The sequence below is a fragment of the Raphanus sativus genome, chromosome 8 (assembly GCF_000801105.2).
Source record: "Raphanus sativus cultivar WK10039 chromosome 8, ASM80110v3, whole genome shotgun sequence".
NCBI classification, from domain to species: Eukaryota; Viridiplantae; Streptophyta; class Magnoliopsida; order Brassicales; family Brassicaceae; genus Raphanus; species Raphanus sativus.
Genome location: NC_079518.1, coordinates 25,833,620 through 25,852,203, shown reverse-complemented (window position 1 = coordinate 25,852,203; position 18,584 = coordinate 25,833,620). Strand labels below are relative to the sequence as shown.

The 18,584-nt window shown below is 34.8% G+C and overlaps 2 protein-coding genes across 2 annotated transcripts; one reads left to right on the top strand and one right to left on the bottom strand.

Moving 5' to 3' along the window:
* The first annotated feature begins 205 nt into the window (after nucleotides 1-205).
* Nucleotides 206-3,439, top strand: LOC108822455 (TPR repeat-containing thioredoxin TTL1). The gene is made up of 6 exons (XM_018595536.2): nucleotides 206-1,295; nucleotides 1,501-1,696; nucleotides 1,769-1,953; nucleotides 2,045-2,378; nucleotides 2,449-2,760; nucleotides 2,842-3,439. Exons 1-6 carry the CDS (start codon nucleotides 493-495, stop codon nucleotides 2,992-2,994), a joined length of 1,983 nt encoding a protein of 660 aa, XP_018451038.1. The 5' UTR covers nucleotides 206-492; the 3' UTR covers nucleotides 2,995-3,439.
* Nucleotides 3,440-4,595: 1,156 nt separating this feature from the next.
* Nucleotides 4,596-9,091, bottom strand: LOC108822275 (phosphoenolpyruvate carboxylase 1). Its single transcript, XM_018595312.2, has 10 exons — nucleotides 9,005-9,091; nucleotides 8,659-8,847; nucleotides 7,842-8,236; nucleotides 7,686-7,770; nucleotides 7,273-7,599; nucleotides 7,097-7,187; nucleotides 6,867-7,021; nucleotides 5,787-6,785; nucleotides 5,217-5,603; nucleotides 4,596-5,134 (listed from the first exon to the last, which is right to left on the bottom strand). The coding sequence occupies exons 2-10, from the start codon at nucleotides 8,824-8,826 to the stop codon at nucleotides 4,847-4,849; spliced, it is 2,895 nt and encodes a 964-aa protein (XP_018450814.1). The 5' UTR covers nucleotides 8,827-8,847; nucleotides 9,005-9,091; the 3' UTR covers nucleotides 4,596-4,846.
* Nucleotides 9,092-18,584: the final 9,493 nt, after the last annotated feature.

Here is an 18,584-nt window from a genome sequence, read left to right as displayed (position 1 = left end):
TAATTAAAGATGATTTAAAAGCAAAAATATATACATGCTATTTCTGCTTATCCATAATTTAAAGGGTTCGTTAATAAAAGGTCCTGTCAAATTTAAATTTAATAATACTTTTGCTTTCCGATTTTTTTACAATAATCAATTTATTTTCCTTGTCAAATGAAATAAATTAATATATAATATTCGGTCTGCTTCTCCATCTTCACTCTTCTCTTCTTCTGTGAACCTTCTCTCTTCTCTCTCTCTCTAGGCACTCACATTCATTCTTTGCTTCACCCTTTTAAATCACAAGATCCCCATCTCCATCTCTCTCTCTTTCACTTTCTCCTTCCATGCCTTTGTTCAGAGTATCCAATCCTCCTCCCTTCGTCTCCTTCTTCTCACTTCTTCGCCGTTTCCATTGACGGCTCATTGCTCTCAATCACTAACACCAAGAAAACCTCCGTTAGTTTTTTTACTCACTGTTTGTTTCTTAATAAATAAAAATAAAAGAAAATGTCACCGTCAGGTAAACCGGTCCCTCCCCGTGATTCATTAACCACCTCAGAGATCAACAAACCGGATTTCCGCGAGCTAGATCTCGGTTCACCGGTTTCTCCGCTTCGCTCTCAGCCACGTGGACTCACCACAACCACAACAACAAGCAGCAGCAGCTCTAGCTCCTCCGGATCTCTAACTAGACAACAACATCCCCCGGTTATCTCAAGATCCGGTTCGGTTCGCGGTGGTAGTAGTAGTACTCAATCCGGTTCGAGCAGCGGGAACCAAACCAGATCCGACTCGGTCACATCGAACTCGACCTCCTCCGCCACTTCCCCGTCGTCGAATGTGCTTCCCACCGGAAACATCTGCCCCTCCGGGAAGATCCAACTCACCGGAATGACGCAGAGCCGGTCCAGGAGCGACGTTCTCGGATCCGGCACGGGGACTTACGGCCACGGCAGCATAATGCGCGGCGGAGGAGGAAGCAGCGGCGTATCTCCGGCGAAAACCGTCGCTCCGGTGACTAGCAGAAGCGGCGAGACGGTGTGGAAGAAAGCGGTTCTTGGTTCGGACGCGGAGGAGGTGAAGAGAGTGGGGAACGAGATGTATAGGAAAGGTTTGTTCGGCGAGGCGTTGAAGCTGTACGATAGGGCGATAGCTTTATCGCCGGCGAACGCTGCTTACCGGAGCAATCGCGCCGCCGCGTTGACGGGTTTGGGTCGTGTCGGTGAAGCTGTGAAGGAGTGTGAGGAGGCTTTGAGATTGGATCCTAACTATGGAAGAGCTCATCAACGTTTGGCCTCGTTGCTTATTAGGTTAGTTTCTTGGTGCATTGAGGAGACAAATCTCTTTGCCTTTTTTATGTTGTCTGAAAACTTCAAACTTGCAGTGTTCTAAATATCGTTTTATAGATAATTTAAAAAAAAAAAAATCAGTCTAGGCGCACTTTTAAAAAATAATAACGTCTAGTGATTTTCTTGAACATTGTTTCAATGTTTGTCTGAATTTACTTGGTTGCAGATTAGGGCAGGTTGATAGTGGAAGGAAGCATCTTTGTTTCCTTGGGAAGCCATCAGATCCTATGGAGTTGCAAAAGCTTGAAGCTGTTGAGAAACATATGAGCAAATGCGCTGATGCGAGAAGGGTAGGTGATTGGAAAGCTGCTTTGATGGAAGTAGATGCAGCTATTGTCTCTGGAGCAGACTTTTCTCCTCAGGTATGAACTCAACTTATCTCGGATACATAGAGTCAGAACCGGAATCAAATGTTGTGTCTTGATAAAATGCAGCTAGGTATGTGTAAAGTAGAAGCACTATTGAAACTTCACCGGCTTGATGCGGCCCAATCAAAGCTATTAGAAGCTCCCAAAGTAGAGCCGTTTCCAGCATCTTGTTCTCAGACTCGGTTCTCTGGTATGTCCTGTGAAGCTTATACGTATTATGTCAAAGCTCAAGTCGAGATGGCTTTAGGAAGGTGAGAGATTCAAGAAACCAAAATGTTAAATAAAACTATTATCAGTTAATATAAAAAGGGTTAAAGAGCAGATGATGATGATGTCTTGCAGGTTTGAAAATGCAGTTATGGCTGCTGATAAAGCTAGCCAAATAGATCCACGAAGCAACGAAGTCGCCACGTTACAGAATACTGTTACATTGGTTGCTAGGGCTCGTGTTCGTGGTAACGATCTGTACAAATCAGAAAGATACACGGAAGCAAGCTCAGCTTACGCAGAAGGCCTTAGGCTTGATCCCTGCAACGCTATTCTGTATTGTAACCGAGCGGCTTGTTGGTTCAAACTTCGAATGTGGGAACGCTCTATCGAAGATTGTAACCAAGCGCTGCGTTTTCAACCACGTTACACAAAGCCACTTCTCCGTAGAGCTGCCTCATATAGCAAGGTAACACACTATCAACTTATAACTTGTTGTAGTAAGCTGGTTGCTTAAGGTTTCTCTGTTTGAAGTGTAGATGGAGAGATGGGCGGCTGCAGTGAGTGATTACGAAGCCTTGAGGAAGGAACTGCCTCATGATAAGGAAGTAGCTGAATCTTTGTTCCACGCTCAAGTCGCGTTGAAGAAGTCTCGCGGAGAAGAAGTTTTGAATATGGAGTTTGGTGGTGAAGTTGAGGAAGTTTACAGCCGTGAACAGTTTAAAGCTGCCATGAACCTACCGGGAGTTTCGGTAATTCATTTCTCGACGGCCTCTGATCATCAGTGCAAGCAGTTGTCTCCGTTTGTGGACTCGCTATGTACTCGTTATCCTTCTATACACTTCCTCAAGGTATTGTCACATGTCTCTTTAATTCATAATAACATAGGAAGTGAATGACCACTAATCTCTACCTTTTTTTTAATTGGTTAGGTGGACATAGATAAATGTCCGTCTATAGGTAACGCAGAGAACGTGAGGGTTGTACCGACAGTAAAGATATACAAGAACGGTACTCGTGTAAAGGAGATAGTCTGTCCAAGCAAAGAAGTGTTGGAGTACTCAGTGAGACACTATAGCAGTTAGTTAATACACTCATTTACCCCTCAATAATCCCACTTAAGTTCATTACCAGGGAACCTCATTAGTGTAGAGTTATCAGCTCTTTATGATTTGTTCATTCATTCCCCTCCTCTTCAATGCCCTGTGATCTGTCTCTCTGTCTGTGTTCTTCTTCTTCTTCTTCCATTCATTTTTCTCTGCAGATTGAGATTGGCATAGGCTCCTTCTTCAGCTTCACTTGTTTAGGTATATTGAGAGATGTTTACTGGTTGGATATTACTCTGTGTACATAAGAGAAGTCTGTATGTGAGTGAAGAAGGGGTTTTATTTACTAAAATGGGCAAACAGAGGATGATTTGGATTCTTCATTTTTTCCCCTTTGTTACTCTTAGAGCTTAGTGAAACTTGTCATTTCATTTCTCCTTTTTTTCACAACATTTTCATCAATAAAAATATATAATTTTATTCATTTCCTCAAAATTAATGCTATTTATTTTCGTACATCCAACTCAAATTCATGTATAAGTACATTTGAAAAATTTGTGGGAAAATGTGAGATTACTGAATGTGTATTTATCTATTTAAATGACAAAAATGAATTTGGATATAGTTGTTCCCCAACAAAAAGAATTTGGTTATAGTTTTATATTTATCATTAAATAATAAATACTATATTTGACTGTTACTGTAAATTTTCAACCAAAGAAAAGGGAGATAGGTGATTGATTTTAAAGATGATTTAAAAAAAAATACTTTAGTCGTTACCAACTACAAAAAGGAGATACGGATTAATTAGAGAATGATTTAGTTTGTTAATGCAAGCGACTTTAGCTAATGCTTTTGTTCTTATGTGTTAGTTGCCCTCTTTTTAAGGGATGAAAAGAAAAGAGAATCCCATACAAAGTTCTTTTAAAATTAATTTTTAACTAATAAGTTATTGTAAAGGGAAGATAATTATGAATATAACGCCCAAAAATAAAGATAACCATTAACCAACACCCAAATTATTTAAAAAATGAAAAAAGTTGGAAGGTTATGGTCTTTACGGTGGTTGGCTGGTGCTATACTGCGCCGGCTCTAGTCGGTGCCTTGTATTCGTCGTCCACTGACACGTATATATCCTTTTGTTTATGTTTTCTTTTGTGGATAATATAATCTTTCGTCGTCTTCTTTAAAATATCACAAAAAGCCAATGTAACCCGTGGCGGCGCGTGGTTAACAAACACCGACTTTTCGAGTGTGGACTTTTTGACCTTTGTGAGTTATTTAATTACGCATAAAGTACGTTTTAGTGAAAAAGAAACAGGTATACCGTACATGTACACTATAATAAATTCCCCACAATAAATAGAACCGTTGGGACGTTACCGAATCGAAAAAATGCAAGGCGTGTCTATAGCCAAACATCCAGACACCGTGTCGTTTTCTTCGCACCACTTTCCTTCTTCAACGATTTCTTTTCTCAAACATGTCTGCCGTTTCTCGGGACCACACGCACATACTCAGCCGACAGGAATGTAACCGAGTCGAGACGAACGCAAGTGTATATGCTGCGAAACTAAACCAAAGATTATTTCTTACTATCCGGTTTAGAACAAACCAAACCGAAATCAAATAGCAACAAGTAACGACAAAGAGGATGGTTAAGTAAAAGACAAACAAACAAGAAAAGATTCCCTTGCTCTGTTTTGATACATTCGAGAGAAAAAAAACAGAGCATGTGTTCATGATCTCAAAAGAGTAAATCGTACACAAAGATCAACATTTTGACGGTGGATTCACATACAAACCAACCGCATAATTTATTATTTTCGAATCAGTAGATAAAAAGAAGCGGACTGTGGAGAAACAGAGAGGCTCATCTCTGTTTTTTAACTCAACCGGTGTTCTGTAGACCAGCAGCGACACCCTTCATGGTCAAGATGAGTGTATCTTCGAGTCCAGGCGCGTACTCGCTCGTCGGGTTAAGCTCGATGAGTTCTTTGCTGGATTCAGCAATCTCCTTGGAGATGTGAGGCCGTAGAGTCACATTGTAGCTCGGGTCACGGATCCTCTTCAGCGTGTAAGCTTGGCAGACATTGAGTGTGGTGATGTAAGAGTTACGAAGTCTCAGTCTCTGTTTCAAGTAAGGGTCTCCTTCAAGTAGATCCTTGTGTCCAGCAGTCTGCAAAACAAGAAACGCGATTAGTTCTGAGTTTTGTCACCAATCAAGAAAATCAAGAAAGCTCTGTTTTTTTTGGTCTAACCTGGAGGACGAGTTTCTTGGTTTCTTCGAAGTTAGCTCTGAGTCTGTCACCAAAAGGCCATAGCTCCTCTGAGACAAGAAGCTTATCGTACAAAGCAGCGATACCTGGATCTCCTTTAGCAAACACCATCTCGATCAGATCAATGGTGACTCTAAAGAAAGGCCAGTGTTTGTACATGTCCTGAAGCATGTGTAGGTTCTTGACGTCCTTTTCAATCACGTGTCTGATGGCTCCTCCGAATCCAAGCCACACAGGGAGATGGAATCTCGTTTGAGTCCAAGCAAAGATCCATGGAATGGCACGGAGAGACTCAATGCCGCCGCTTGGTTTCCTCTTCGAAGGTCTGCTTCCTATGTTCATACGACCATACTCTAGCTCTGGTGTAGCCTGCATAGGTTTTAAATGTTTTAAATGTTTAAAAATCTGTACCTAAACGAAACAATGTTTTAGACATTCAAAAAATCACTCCAGTACACTCCTAATCAATAATCTCATATAAAACGTCTACTTAGTGACATCTTGAACATTGGTTTTAACATTATGTCGGAGAGTGAAATTCTGAGTACTTACAAGGCGGAAGTACTCGACAAAGCGAGGTTCTTGGAACACAACAGACCGGTACTCTTCGGTTGCAACAACCGCCATTTCATCTAGCAACTCACGCCACTCCGGTTTAGGAGAAACTGGAGGACGCATACCATGCTCTAGTGTTGCAGCGGTGAAACGCTGAAGAGTTCTGAAGCATAGATGCTCCTCTCCAAAAGATTGTTCAATGACTTCACCTTGAACCGTGACACGGAGGGAGCCGTTAATAGTATCTGGTGGCTGAGACAATATAGCAAGATGGGTCGGTCCGCCTCCTCTTCCGACAGTGCCACCACGACCGTGAAACATTGTTAGCTTCACACCGTACTCTTTAGCAACCTTCACAAGCTCTTCTTGAGCTTTGTATAACTGCCAAGCAGCTGACAAACGTCCAGCATCTTTGCCTGAGTCAGAATAACCGATCATAACCTCTTGCTTACCGTTGATCCGGTTCTTGTACCAGTCAACAGAGAAGAGCCTAGCAACCGCTGCAGGAGCTGCTTCAAGATCAGCTAGCTTCTCAAAGAGAGGAACAACTCTCAAAGGCCGTTTCACTCGGCACTCACGCTGTAAAAGCTCAACAGCTAACACATCAGACGGCGCTGTAGCCATGGAGATGATGTAAGCACCAAAGCTGTCTGAAGGTAGCTCAGCGATGACATGGAAAGTGTCGAGAACGTCAGCGATTTCTTCTGTTTTAGGAAGATCAGAACCGAAGAGAGGACGTTTGCCACTTAGCTCAGACAAAAGCCATTCTTGGCGGCGCTCTTCAGACCACTCTCTGTACGATCCAATGTCTAAATGGGTGGTGATAGCGTCTAACACATCGGTGTGGCGGTCAGATTCTTGCCTTATGTCGAGCCTTACAAGAGAGAGACCAAAGGTTGAGACTTGCCTCAAAAAATCAAGAAGGCTTCCATCAGCTATTGGACGGTCACCACATGAACATAGCGATCTGTAACAAAGCTCAAGCGGTTCCAAAAACTACACAACAAACACATAGGTTTAGTACCAAGATCATAACCGGGAGTTAAAAAGATTCTAAATTGAAAAAAAAGTGATTACCTCTTCCAAGTTGTTGAAAGTAGCTTCTTCAGGTACATCAGATGTTCCATTGCTGAGCAGTTGGCGAGCTCGTTCACGTGTGTGATAAAGCTTGTCCCTTACGTCACCAAGAACCACACGGTATGGTTCGGTTGGTGGGATTGACTTCCAAAACTCTGCAAGACAATGAATGATCAGTTACCACAACAAACTACATAAACAGATTCTCCAAGTCAGGTTTCTTTTCTTACCTATGTAATGTTTTGCAGCGTCTTTTCTCCTGTTTACGTGAAGTTCATCAGCACGCACACGCAGCTCATCATTGCAACGCCACATAGACAGCTACACATAGAAGCATGACCAAATGAATAAAGGCAATACATGCATATTAACACTAAACTGGAATAAAATAGAAATGAAACCAAACCTCAAACATAAGATCTTCGATTTGGTTAAAGTACATAGTAGCAGCCATCATTCTAGCTAGCAAACACACATCTCTAGTGACCTCAGGTGTAACCCTTGGGTTACCATCACGGTCACCACCCATCCAAGAGGAGAACTGGATCAGTGGTGCATTGTATGGGACACGTTCTTCGATCCCAATGTTTTTGAGAGCAGTGTCTACACGACGAAGAAACTTAGGAACACCTTTCCAGATAGTTTCATGGAAGTAGCTCATCCCAGCTCTCATCTCATCTTGAGGTGTTGGTGGTGTTCTTTTGATTTCATCGGTTCTGAATGCAGCTTGAATCTATCCAAAGAACCGTTCCCAAATCAATAATTACATTTTGAGGATTGAATTAAAAAGAACAAGTCATACTTTGAAGAAGCATATACCTCTCTTTGTAGAGCCTCATCAAGCTCTTGCTTGTCATCAGGAGTGATATCTTTAGCATAGAGTTGAGCCAGACAGTCTCTTATCCTGTAAGAAAGTCAACTTTAATACCAAAACATCCATCCAAAGCGAGAACCATGGTTAAGTAAATAACTAACCTGCCATGCTTCTGAAGCAATGATCTTCTCACAGACTGAGTAGGATGAGCAGTCAAAACCAAATCAACAGTCTGGTTCTTGAGAGCATCAAAAATCTCTTCAGGAGACTTGTTGAGATCACCAACAAGCTTCTTGAAAGTCTCTTCGAGATCAGATTCGGTAGTAGCAGAGCTCTCATCAACGAAATCACCCTTCTTCAGCTTCTTGATCCTACGGCGGTAAGCAATCTGCACCTCCTCAGCCAGATTAGCCAAGTTGAGCATGTGAGAGAAGGCTTTGGCGATAACAATGGAGTCTCCTGGATCCAAACTCGTGAGAACACTCCCTAGCTCCTCTAGCTTCTTTGGCTCATGCTTCCCTTCGTACTCTGCAGAGTGCTCGTACAGCTCTTGCACCTATACAACAATAAAGATCAAATCTTTAGCTAACCCATGATCAACAAACTTAAAAAGTCAAAACCTTTATTCATAAAATCAACATAGATAAAAAGTTTCATGATCTTTAACCAAATGGGTTATACTAATTCAAACCAAAAGTTCAAACCTTTCATCGGTTAAACCCCTAGATCTAACCCGTGATCGAGAAACTTTATAAAGTCAAAAGCTTTATTCATAAAATTATCATAGATGTAAGTTTTATGATCTTTAGCCAAATGGGTTATAGTAATTCAAACCCAAAAGTTCAAATTTTTCTTCATGTAAAAACCTAATCTAACCCATGATCGAGAAACTTTATAAAGTCAAAACATTTATTCATAAAGTCAACATAGATGTAACTTTCATGATGTTTAGACAAATGGGTTATACATAAAACGTACAGTTTCACGAAGATCCTCGCCGTGCAACTCCTGAAGGATATCTAGGAACCGATCTAGAAGCAGAGCATCGTACTCAACAAGTTTGTCGTCTTCACTGACTTTGCCAGGAACCAATTGACGGAGATGAACATCCATCGATGCCATCTTCTCTAACTTCCCATGAGGCATGTTCGTTACTTCTTCTTCTCTCTGATTGAATCAACAAACAATAAGTAAAATCAAATCGGGAATCAGAAGAGCAAAAGGAGGAGACTTTAAGTCAATTGAGAGTGGGCCAGATGAGAAAGATCTGATCTGCGTATCGTGCGGAGAAGAGTAGATCTAGGGAGGGAAATCAGACACTAACCAGTTTGGAGCAAAGGACAGCTGTTGGGATCAGATACAGTGAGATGAGTAAACCAGATACTACAAGGCTTACGTTTATATAGAGAAAGATTCTCTGTGATCATGGCTTTAATTTTTTTTAATTATTATTTCACTGAATAGTTTCTACAGAATATTCGAATCACAACCGGTGAAAGTCAAAAAAACTAATTTACTTACCAAATCATTCGAATGGAAACAATTGACTCTGGAAATTTACAGATTTCTCTCTTTGTTTTTCTTTTTATGTCGGATTCGCAAACTTTACTGTTTTGACTTTTGGCTAGAAAAAAATGAAATGTTAGTGACTAAAATAGAGTAATTGATATGAAATGAAAAATAAAAAGGTAGAGGGAAAAAGAGGAAAAAAAATATTTATTGTAGGGTTATAATTTTCTTTGTCGGCCAAAGTTTATTATGATGAATCACTATCAAGATTTACAAATATCACAATATTATGTGTTACTCTCAATTCTTCTTCAGATGATACGAGGTTAAAATATTGTTATGGAGCACAAATAATTATTTACAGTAATTTTTCGTACTCAAAATGTGTAAACATTTTTTTATATATTTCCACCTGATTGACAAAAGTAAACTAATATTGTTATTGAGAATAGCATGTGTGCACGAAGATTGATGATGAATCTTTAAAGTCTGAACCTAACTTCAGCTTTAAGCGAGTAGGTTGATATTTTTTATTTTATCTTATACTATTATTAGAATATATGTTTCTGAAAAAGTTTCAATTCAACATTTTTATTGTAAGATAAAAAAATCTTATTTTAGAATTTCCATACAATTTTAGTTTAGTATTAACTACATATTCATTGATTTTATATTGGTTGAATAGGCGTAACTGATAAAAAAATTAATTTAATCAAATTTTCAATTTACGCAAAAAATTATTAAGTAACACTCTTACGAACCGGAGAGAATAAATATTTAAGCGATAATTTACAACTTTTTCTTTTATTTTAGTTTAACTTAGCACTATACATGAATTAGCACCAATATGAGTATTAATCACAATGTAGATAATACTTCATCTGTTTTATACAAAAACATCAATTATACAATTTTCACATATATTAAGAAAATGACTAAAATGAATCTACGTTTTCATTATTTATATCTAATTTAGCAAATAATATTTGAGATAATTATATTTATTTATTAGATCAATACATTTTATAATTAATATTCAAGTGAAAATAAGTATAAATTATTCTAAATTATGAAATAACGCTCTTTGTGTAACAGTGAAAAAATAATAAAACTACATTTTTCAGAAACATATGGAGTAATATATACAAATGTCTCACAAAAAATACCAGAGAGAATTACAAGAGATATAAAAACATATACTGATTTTGACTAATTTTTTTTTTAATTTGACTTTAAAATTATTGTAGCTTAATATGATATTATATTTGACCTTAGTGTCCTAATCACTTTATAGCTGATCTAACTCAAATACTGATGTTTGTCCAAATATATCAATACCAATGATTAAAGAACAATCGCTTCAAAAGCATATTAAAATTCTACATGGACAAATGCATTTAACATCAGTTTATGTTGAATTTTATAATTTATTCAAAAACATAATATAGTATCTAGACATATTAAATAGTATTTAAACTAAAAAAATTTAACTAATGATTTTGGTTTAAATCAATTTACGTAAACTAAATATTATTTTAAACAATAAATCGATTATTTAAACCAATATACTTAATTAAAAATAACTCTTACTAAAATAATTTAATCAGATAAAACATATTGAAACATAAATAAATTATCTGAAATATATATTCCTTTTGACTTAAGAATGTATTCAATTAAAATTTGAAATATAAACTATAGTAAACTATATGTGCATCATATCATTACTAAAAATTAAAATAATTTAAACTTAAACTTCAGCCAATATTTGGATTGAATACTCAACTAGTGTTCATCAATAAATAATTTTAAAATATCCTAGACATTATTTGAAAAATGATTTGCTTACATATTATCCTAAGAAACGATGATATGACATCAAAGTTAATTATGACATAGACAATTTCGTCTATGTAAATTTATGTTTATGGTAAGTTTTCTAAAAAATGACCAATAACTCATATACCACTATTAACACTAAAGGTAGATCAATATTATATCTACAAATATAAAAATATTTTTGTAGTTAAAAAATATTAAAAAATTACAAATGTTATTTGATAAATGATTTACTTATATGTTATCATCACATTTGTTCTAAAAAAAAACAACATAATTTCTATAAATATGAAATGACTTCAAGTTTAATGTGACATATAATTTCATTAATGTGAATTTATATTTTTGGTAAGTTTTGTAAAAATACGATAATAATGCATATATCATTATTAATCAACTCAAAAAATTTAGATATATATCAATTTATTCATGTTTAATTGTGATAAAGTATCTAAGTTGAATGATTGATTATTGATTGAATAGATAATTAATAGATTAAATTCTATCAGCTTAATGTATCTTATATAAAAACACTTACTATATTCAGATTCCCAAATTTTATATAGCCAGTAAATGTAATATAATTGTTATTTTTTAGAAAATACAAATTAACATTTTATTCAAATTCAACTAAATCTAAATAAAAATTAAACTAAAAGTAATAGTTCTCATATTTTTTATTTTTAAGCTAAAATTAATTTATTTAATATCGATAAAAATAAAAATCTTTATAACAGCGCAATACGAAGTAAGCCTCCTAGTTATCGTATAAATTGAAAATTTAAATTTAAGATTTCTTTTATTTACCACGCTATGTCGTAGGAGATCCCTGATATTAAATAAGAAGACTTCACAAACATATATATTTTTTCATACATTCGTGTCATGTAATGACGTAAGTGTAAACCTTTTGTCTACGATAAATTGTTTATTTTTTGTCAACACGATAAATTGTTTTAATTTAAACATATTACTCAATGTTGAACGAAAATGGCATATATAAACTACACTAGAGCATTTATATGACGCTAAGCAGATCATGTCATACTATTATTCTCATTATACAATTCTTTGGTAAAGTGGCAAAGTCATACATACATAAATACGTACATAAATAAAACAAAAGAAGTCGTACATACATCTGATCTGATGTCACATTATGAATTATAGGCTGGTACCGTATGCTCCAATTATTAGAAAAAGTTATATATTTCTTCGCTAATCGCTATACATCACCTATGTATCAATGGAATATTCGGATAATGTGGAATGTCCTTATCTTAACCTGAAGTAGAATTCAGGTGATGCAGAACCTTAGAAACTAGTTAAGTCTCTTAAGTTATGCATGGAGATATTTTGTTTGTTGTGTTTTTTTACATTCCTAAATAATATTATGAAAGAACCAACGGATCTTGGATTAGTGATATTTGAAAAGAAATTCCTTACTACGGTATCTGTAATTCGACTCGTGTTAGTCATTGAGAAATTAACATTTTAATATCGATAAAGACAAGATATGATTCACAGACCGATAACATAGACTACAAACGCGAGGACCCGGTGGAGGCGACTCTTTCTATATAATTCAGAAAAAAATATTATGAAAGAAAGTGTTTAATTAGTGAAACACTTGATAAAAAGGGGCTTAATTTGTAGTTAGTACACATCTTAATTTCGTAAGGATGTCTGTTTTCGCTAATTCTTATTTTTTCTTTTTTTTTGGGCAACTTTTCGCTTATTCATACGAACACATATGAGGCTCGAGAGGCATGCTTGAAACTGATCCATGTATCTGACTTCCTTCGATGCATTTCATGTGTGAAAGTATGGTGGCGGCTTAGTTAATAACTAAATTGATAAAATATATACTGCTAGCTAGGGGCTGAATTATAGTGAATTATTGTATGTATATAATATATATACTTGTTACTTGTTAGTCGCCAAACATAATATTATATGGAGAAGTGGTTAGCTGATAACTTGGTTGACGTATAACAGATGATAACTAAAGTCCATTATCAACAAGATTTTAATTTGGAAAAAAGGAAAAGCTAGGCGTGAAACATCTTTTTTTTTTTTGGCGTGAAACATCTTTTGTTCCTTTGAATACTTTTTTTTTCCTTTTTATACGGCATCGATCCTTTTAAACACCTTTTTCTTAGTGGGATGCTGCATGTTAAGCAATACGGTCGTGGTTCCAAGTCACCAAAAGATATAGAGCAGAATCGTGTGATTAATACCGTTGAGAACAGCCGAATACACATTTGAGCACAAAAGATACCTTTAACTACAAAGCATCTTGAGTATTCTCTATTCAAAATATCGACATGTATATATATAAATAAATACCTAAAATAACTCAGTGGCGGAGCCACAGTGCTAGCAGGCGGGTCAATTAACTCATGTGGTTTTTTATAAAAAAAAAAATACATATATAATTCTTCAAAAACTGGCTAAATCTTGTTAGTTTTAAGAAAATGACCCCTATAATATATGTAAATTTTGAAATTGACCCGCTTAACATGTTTTCCTACATCCGTACTGAAATAACTAATATATCAAATTTATAATTTGTGATTTTGCCGTGATTTATGAATGTATTTAATAAAATAAAAAACTACAAAGCATCTAACAAAATTTAAAATGTTAAAGTTGTATAGTTGTTTTCTCGCTTTTAGCTAATTACAATTAAGTTTAACTAAATTTAGCTATATATCTAGTATATATCATACAAAATCAAAACAGTCTAAAATTATTCGAAACTAGTTTCAAATTGTTCGAAACTCATGTGGATTTTTATATCATATCGTATATGTTTGATGTCCAAGTGACCTATTAGCAGTTTACACAATTATCTGAGGGCGCAAGTTTTCATATCAACATCATGGCTTATGAATCGACACCTCTACTTTCATTTATGATTTATCATTGATACTTAAGGTGACTTAACTAGGCATGGGCATTTGGATACTTCCTTCGGATATGATACGATCCATTTGAGTATATGTTTTTAGTGTTTTGAAAAATGGTCTCATTCAGATGTTATAAAAGTCCGAGTCGAGTTTGAGTCGGATTCTCTCAGATTCGGATAGGTTCGAATTTTACTGAAGTAACCAAACTATTCGATTCAGTTTGGTTATTTTATATCTCAACTACCCAAAATTATTTAAAATAACTAAAACACACAAAAATACCCAATATATATGGTTCAGATTGGTTATTTTTTGTCCAAAAGTAACCATAGATACAATGTTATGGGTATTATTTATTCAAAACATCAATTTGTATATATAAATACCTAAAAAAACTATTATGTTAGATTTATAATTTTAATTTTAGGTATTAATATTAGCAAAATATAATTGTAGATAATACTACATACATATTTATATATTTGGATTGTTCGAATATTCATTCGTTTCTAGGAGCAGATCGAATTTAGTTTTGATTTTTCAGATTTTAAAAAAAAACTTTTCGAATATTTAGACAGGATCCAAGAGCTCGATACCCTGATTTTTGAATTGTTTCCGGGTCAGTACTTTGGGTACCGATATTGTGTATACTAAACTTGACTGTCATACGGAATGTCTCTATCAACGATCAAGTATCTTTAAAACCTGTTTTCATAAATAAGGAATGTTTCTTTATCAACGATCAAGTATCTTTAAAACTTGTTTTCACAAAACCCAAGTGATGATGACGTCTCAAATAATAGTTTGTTATGAATTTTGGCCATGCATAAATATTTGAAGTTTTTGGAATATATATTGCATAATATATCAACTTTTTTTTTGATGAAATGCATAATATATAACTGGATGGTGAAATAAAACGGAACCTTCAACATATGTTGCATAAGAATTTGATGCATGGAATAAGAAAATCATTTCATTAATAGCTCCAATGAATTAAATCCCATAAAGAATCAGAAAGAGAGGCATTATAAGATGCCTTTTTATAACAGTTATCATAATTCATAAGTTCTACACCATTCACGTAAAGCATGTGTTTATATATTAATAGAATCAGTTCCAAGGTCGGAAAGAAGCCATAAAAAATCTATAAAATTTTGCTTACGTTTAAACAAGTGGAGGCAAAGAGTTTAATAATCATAATAACAAGCAACTTTTTGAAAAATCTCAATGGAGTTTTGTAAAAGACGACTGCATGATACAAGTTTGCATTTCCACAATCCCCTATATATTAAAGGAGAAGCATTTTTAAAGCTTTCCTTAAACGATTTTTGTGAGAATGCATGAGAAGGCTCGGATCCACGTGTCACTCTGTGAGCGATTTGAAAAAAAACACAACATTTAATGCTTAACTTTCTTTCCTTTTTTGCTTAAATAACAAAGGAACATAACGAATTTTTTTTCATAGCTTTGACGTCAAATGACAAGAAACAACCACAATAACAACATATAGTTTCAATCCCCATCTCAACAAAAGGATATAGATTGTACTAAACTCACCACCACGAACCAGAAACACTTAGAAGCATTTTCGGTGAGATTTCTCTGTTTCTATTTCATGTCTCTTTGTCTCTCTGAAACACTACTTGAACGTTTTCTCTGCGTACGTAAACGTACGTATCTTGCTTTAGTTTTAGTTGTCAAGGTAACTAAGCGAGGAGGAAGAGACGGTGTAAAGACAAGGAGGCGCGAGGATGTAAAGGAACAACCATTGTACATAGCGAACATAACCCAAAGCGAGACGTGTTCTTCTGAGTTCCCTTATGCATTGCCATACCATCTTGCATTAGAGAATGGAGAGGAGAGGAAGCTTGATTCAACGTTAGCATACGCTATGCAAGCATTGATGGTTGCAGCAGAGTCTGGTCTTCAAGTATGGTTGCTTCTGGCTCGGGTTTTATCGTGGATGCAGCGCTTAACGAGACAGGAAAGTGGGAACAAGGGAAGCTGTTACGTCTGAATGCAAAGGTTCGTGTAGCCAAAGGAGAAGTTAAGGATGCTATTGAGACTTACGCACAACTTCTTGCACTCCTTCGGGTTCAAATCATGAAGCTTTAGTTCTGTAAAGAAAAATCCAAAGGGATGTGATGTAGAGGGTTTAAAAGTCTTGAGCTTGGGACGTGGAATGATTTTGCTCATATATATATAAACCTCTCGCAATGGGATGACGCAGAGACATGAGCAAGATCATGACAATCGTGTTGATGAGTTATATGTATAAACCTCGCGCAATTGCCTCTGTTTCTTCTCCGCATCGTCTCAGTTTCTTCTCAGTATCTTCTCTGTTTTTTCACGTAAATATATAGTTTTGCGGTCAGTTGATGAGTTGCGAGGTTGGTTGGTCGAGGTCTCTCTTAGGTTTTGTTAATGATCAACTATATAAAATGAAGAGATAATGACTTCATACAATCTGTTTTTGTTATCAATTCATGCACGCTCCTTTGCCTTTTTAATTCATGCAAGAACGGTTTTGTTAATTGATGAGTTTGGTCTGTTAGAATAACATAATCTTCAAACACATTTTTTATTTAATAACATGGACATTATCGTGACGACCGTCTATGTTTGAATAACATAATCTTCAGATGGTATATCAGAACGATATAAAGAACTCCATGGTATACAGATGAAGAAGAAGAAGAAGATCGAGAACAATTGTTTACGTTATGAACTTTGTATATATCTAACCCTTTTATTAATCTTCGACCTTGGTATTTTTGGTATTTTTAGCGTTTTGTGTGGGATTTATTTGAGGACCTTTTTATTAATTAAAATTAACAAATTTTTAAGTAGAGATAACAATATTTATTTTCTTGCTTAACAAGTTTCAAATATCTACGAAAAGAAGAAAATTTCATAAAAAAATAACTAATATAAGCTCGCTCTTCTTGATCGGAAGATGACTACCGCTACGGAGATAGCGAAGAGGATACATGTTAAAGCGAAGATGAGGCATATCACCGGGACGTCGTTGTTGTTGTTGTCTCTCTTTGAGAGGAGTAACAGATGAAGTCTTGATTCGGTGGGTTGTGTTGAACCCGCAGACTCTGTTCTTGACCCGACAGTCTCTGCATTTAGCGAAGTACGGGTCTCGAGACATTGTAGCATTTGTTTTCACAAACAATAACAGTTTGACACAAGCGATAACACATTCTATACAAACTATAAGAGTTCTTATTACAGTCTCCCATTGTCAAGTATGCTTTACGAGTCATTCTCATGTAGTACACGTAAATTTTAAAGCGAATGAAATACTACAATTTTATTACACATGAATTTTAATAATATGGTTAAGATTTTTAAACTGATATCAATGAATTCTACCCATCCCGAATTAGACCGGCTAGCATTAACGTTTGGACAATATTTATATTTTATGAGTGATTAGCAAGGTAAATTGATGATACTAAATGTTATATATTTCACATTTTTTGTTATGGAAATTTATATATCTAAGAGTGATTGGCAAGGTAAAAATATTTTTCATTTAATACGATATTATACCAAGATACCACATTTATTGAATTAGGTTTAGTAAACCTACATAAGACTCACTGCTCCACATAATTTTATTTATTCACTATACCCGAAACCTTAACAAGTTTATCTCATTCTTCTATAATGGTTGCGGTAACTTATGTGTCTGATTTGAAACTATTCAAGTCAATGTGGAAGATTATGGTTAAGATCCTTTATTTGTGGAAGCAATATTCTGCTGGTAGTGGTCTAACTATTGAAATGGTTTTTATCGACTCCAATGTAGGCATCTTTACTCTTCACCTGAATACATTTTATAAATTTCGTTTTCTTTATTTAAACATGTCTAAGTTTCGAGTTTTTTTTTTTATTTCGTAGGTTGTGAAGATGTTTTACGCAGACCAAATTGAAAAATAAATGTTAAAACATAATGCTTGATTGTTAAAATTCATTGGCCTTATGTTTAATACATTGTAAGAATTAAACTCAGCAGGTTCAATGTGTAGATATATTAATGTTATTGTTTATGTATATATTTTTATACAACGATTTATGTATATAATTTAATTGTCATTATTAAAAAAAATATTTTGTAATGACTAAGTATATTTAATATTTAATTAATTTTAATTTAAAAATTAAAACTTTCATTTGTTATATGAACAAACATTTCTTTCAATATTAGTTAACACTATATGTATATAGCGATGAAACACTTTTAAAAAAATTTACATACACACAAATATGCACATTAAAGTTAGTACTTATATAACAAAATGTGAGGTGAAGATTCTAAATCAGGCGTAATATAGAATATTATTATTTTAAAATCTTCATTTCACCATTAACCAAATTGTAATGAAATGAATTGTTTTATAGGCATCTTAGTTTTCTTCAACAGTTATATAAATTTGATTTTATTATGATTTTTTCATAATTTATAATATGAAACGATTGGTTTATATTAGAATTGTCTAAAATTCAAAGAACATGAAATCAAACAAATACAAATAGTCTTTAGTTTATCACTAAAACCCCAAAAATCTCAACCATTTTAACCGAATAAACAAAAATAAATATAAATTTAGAATGTATCTATATCATAGG

Coding starts and splice junctions, on each gene's coding strand:
- LOC108822455 (XM_018595536.2), top strand. CDS start 493: ATGTCACCGTCAGGTAAACCGGTCCCTCCCCGTGATTCATTAACCACC. Junction 1,697..1,768: donor GAGCAGACTTTTCTCCTCAG/GTATGAACTCAA, acceptor GATAAAATGCAG/CTAGGTATGTGTAAAGTAGA. Junction 1,954..2,044: donor GTCGAGATGGCTTTAGGAAG/GTGAGAGATTCA, acceptor GATGTCTTGCAG/GTTTGAAAATGCAGTTATGG.
- LOC108822275 (XM_018595312.2), bottom strand. CDS start 8,826: ATGCCTCATGGGAAGTTAGAGAAGATGGCATCGATGGATGTTCATCTC. Junction 7,771..7,841: donor TTGCTTCAGAAGCATGGCAG/GTTAGTTATTTA, acceptor ACTTTCTTACAG/GATAAGAGACTGTCTGGCTC. Junction 7,022..7,096: donor CGCTGCAAAACATTACATAG/GTAAGAAAAGAA, acceptor ATTGTCTTGCAG/AGTTTTGGAAGTCAATCCCA.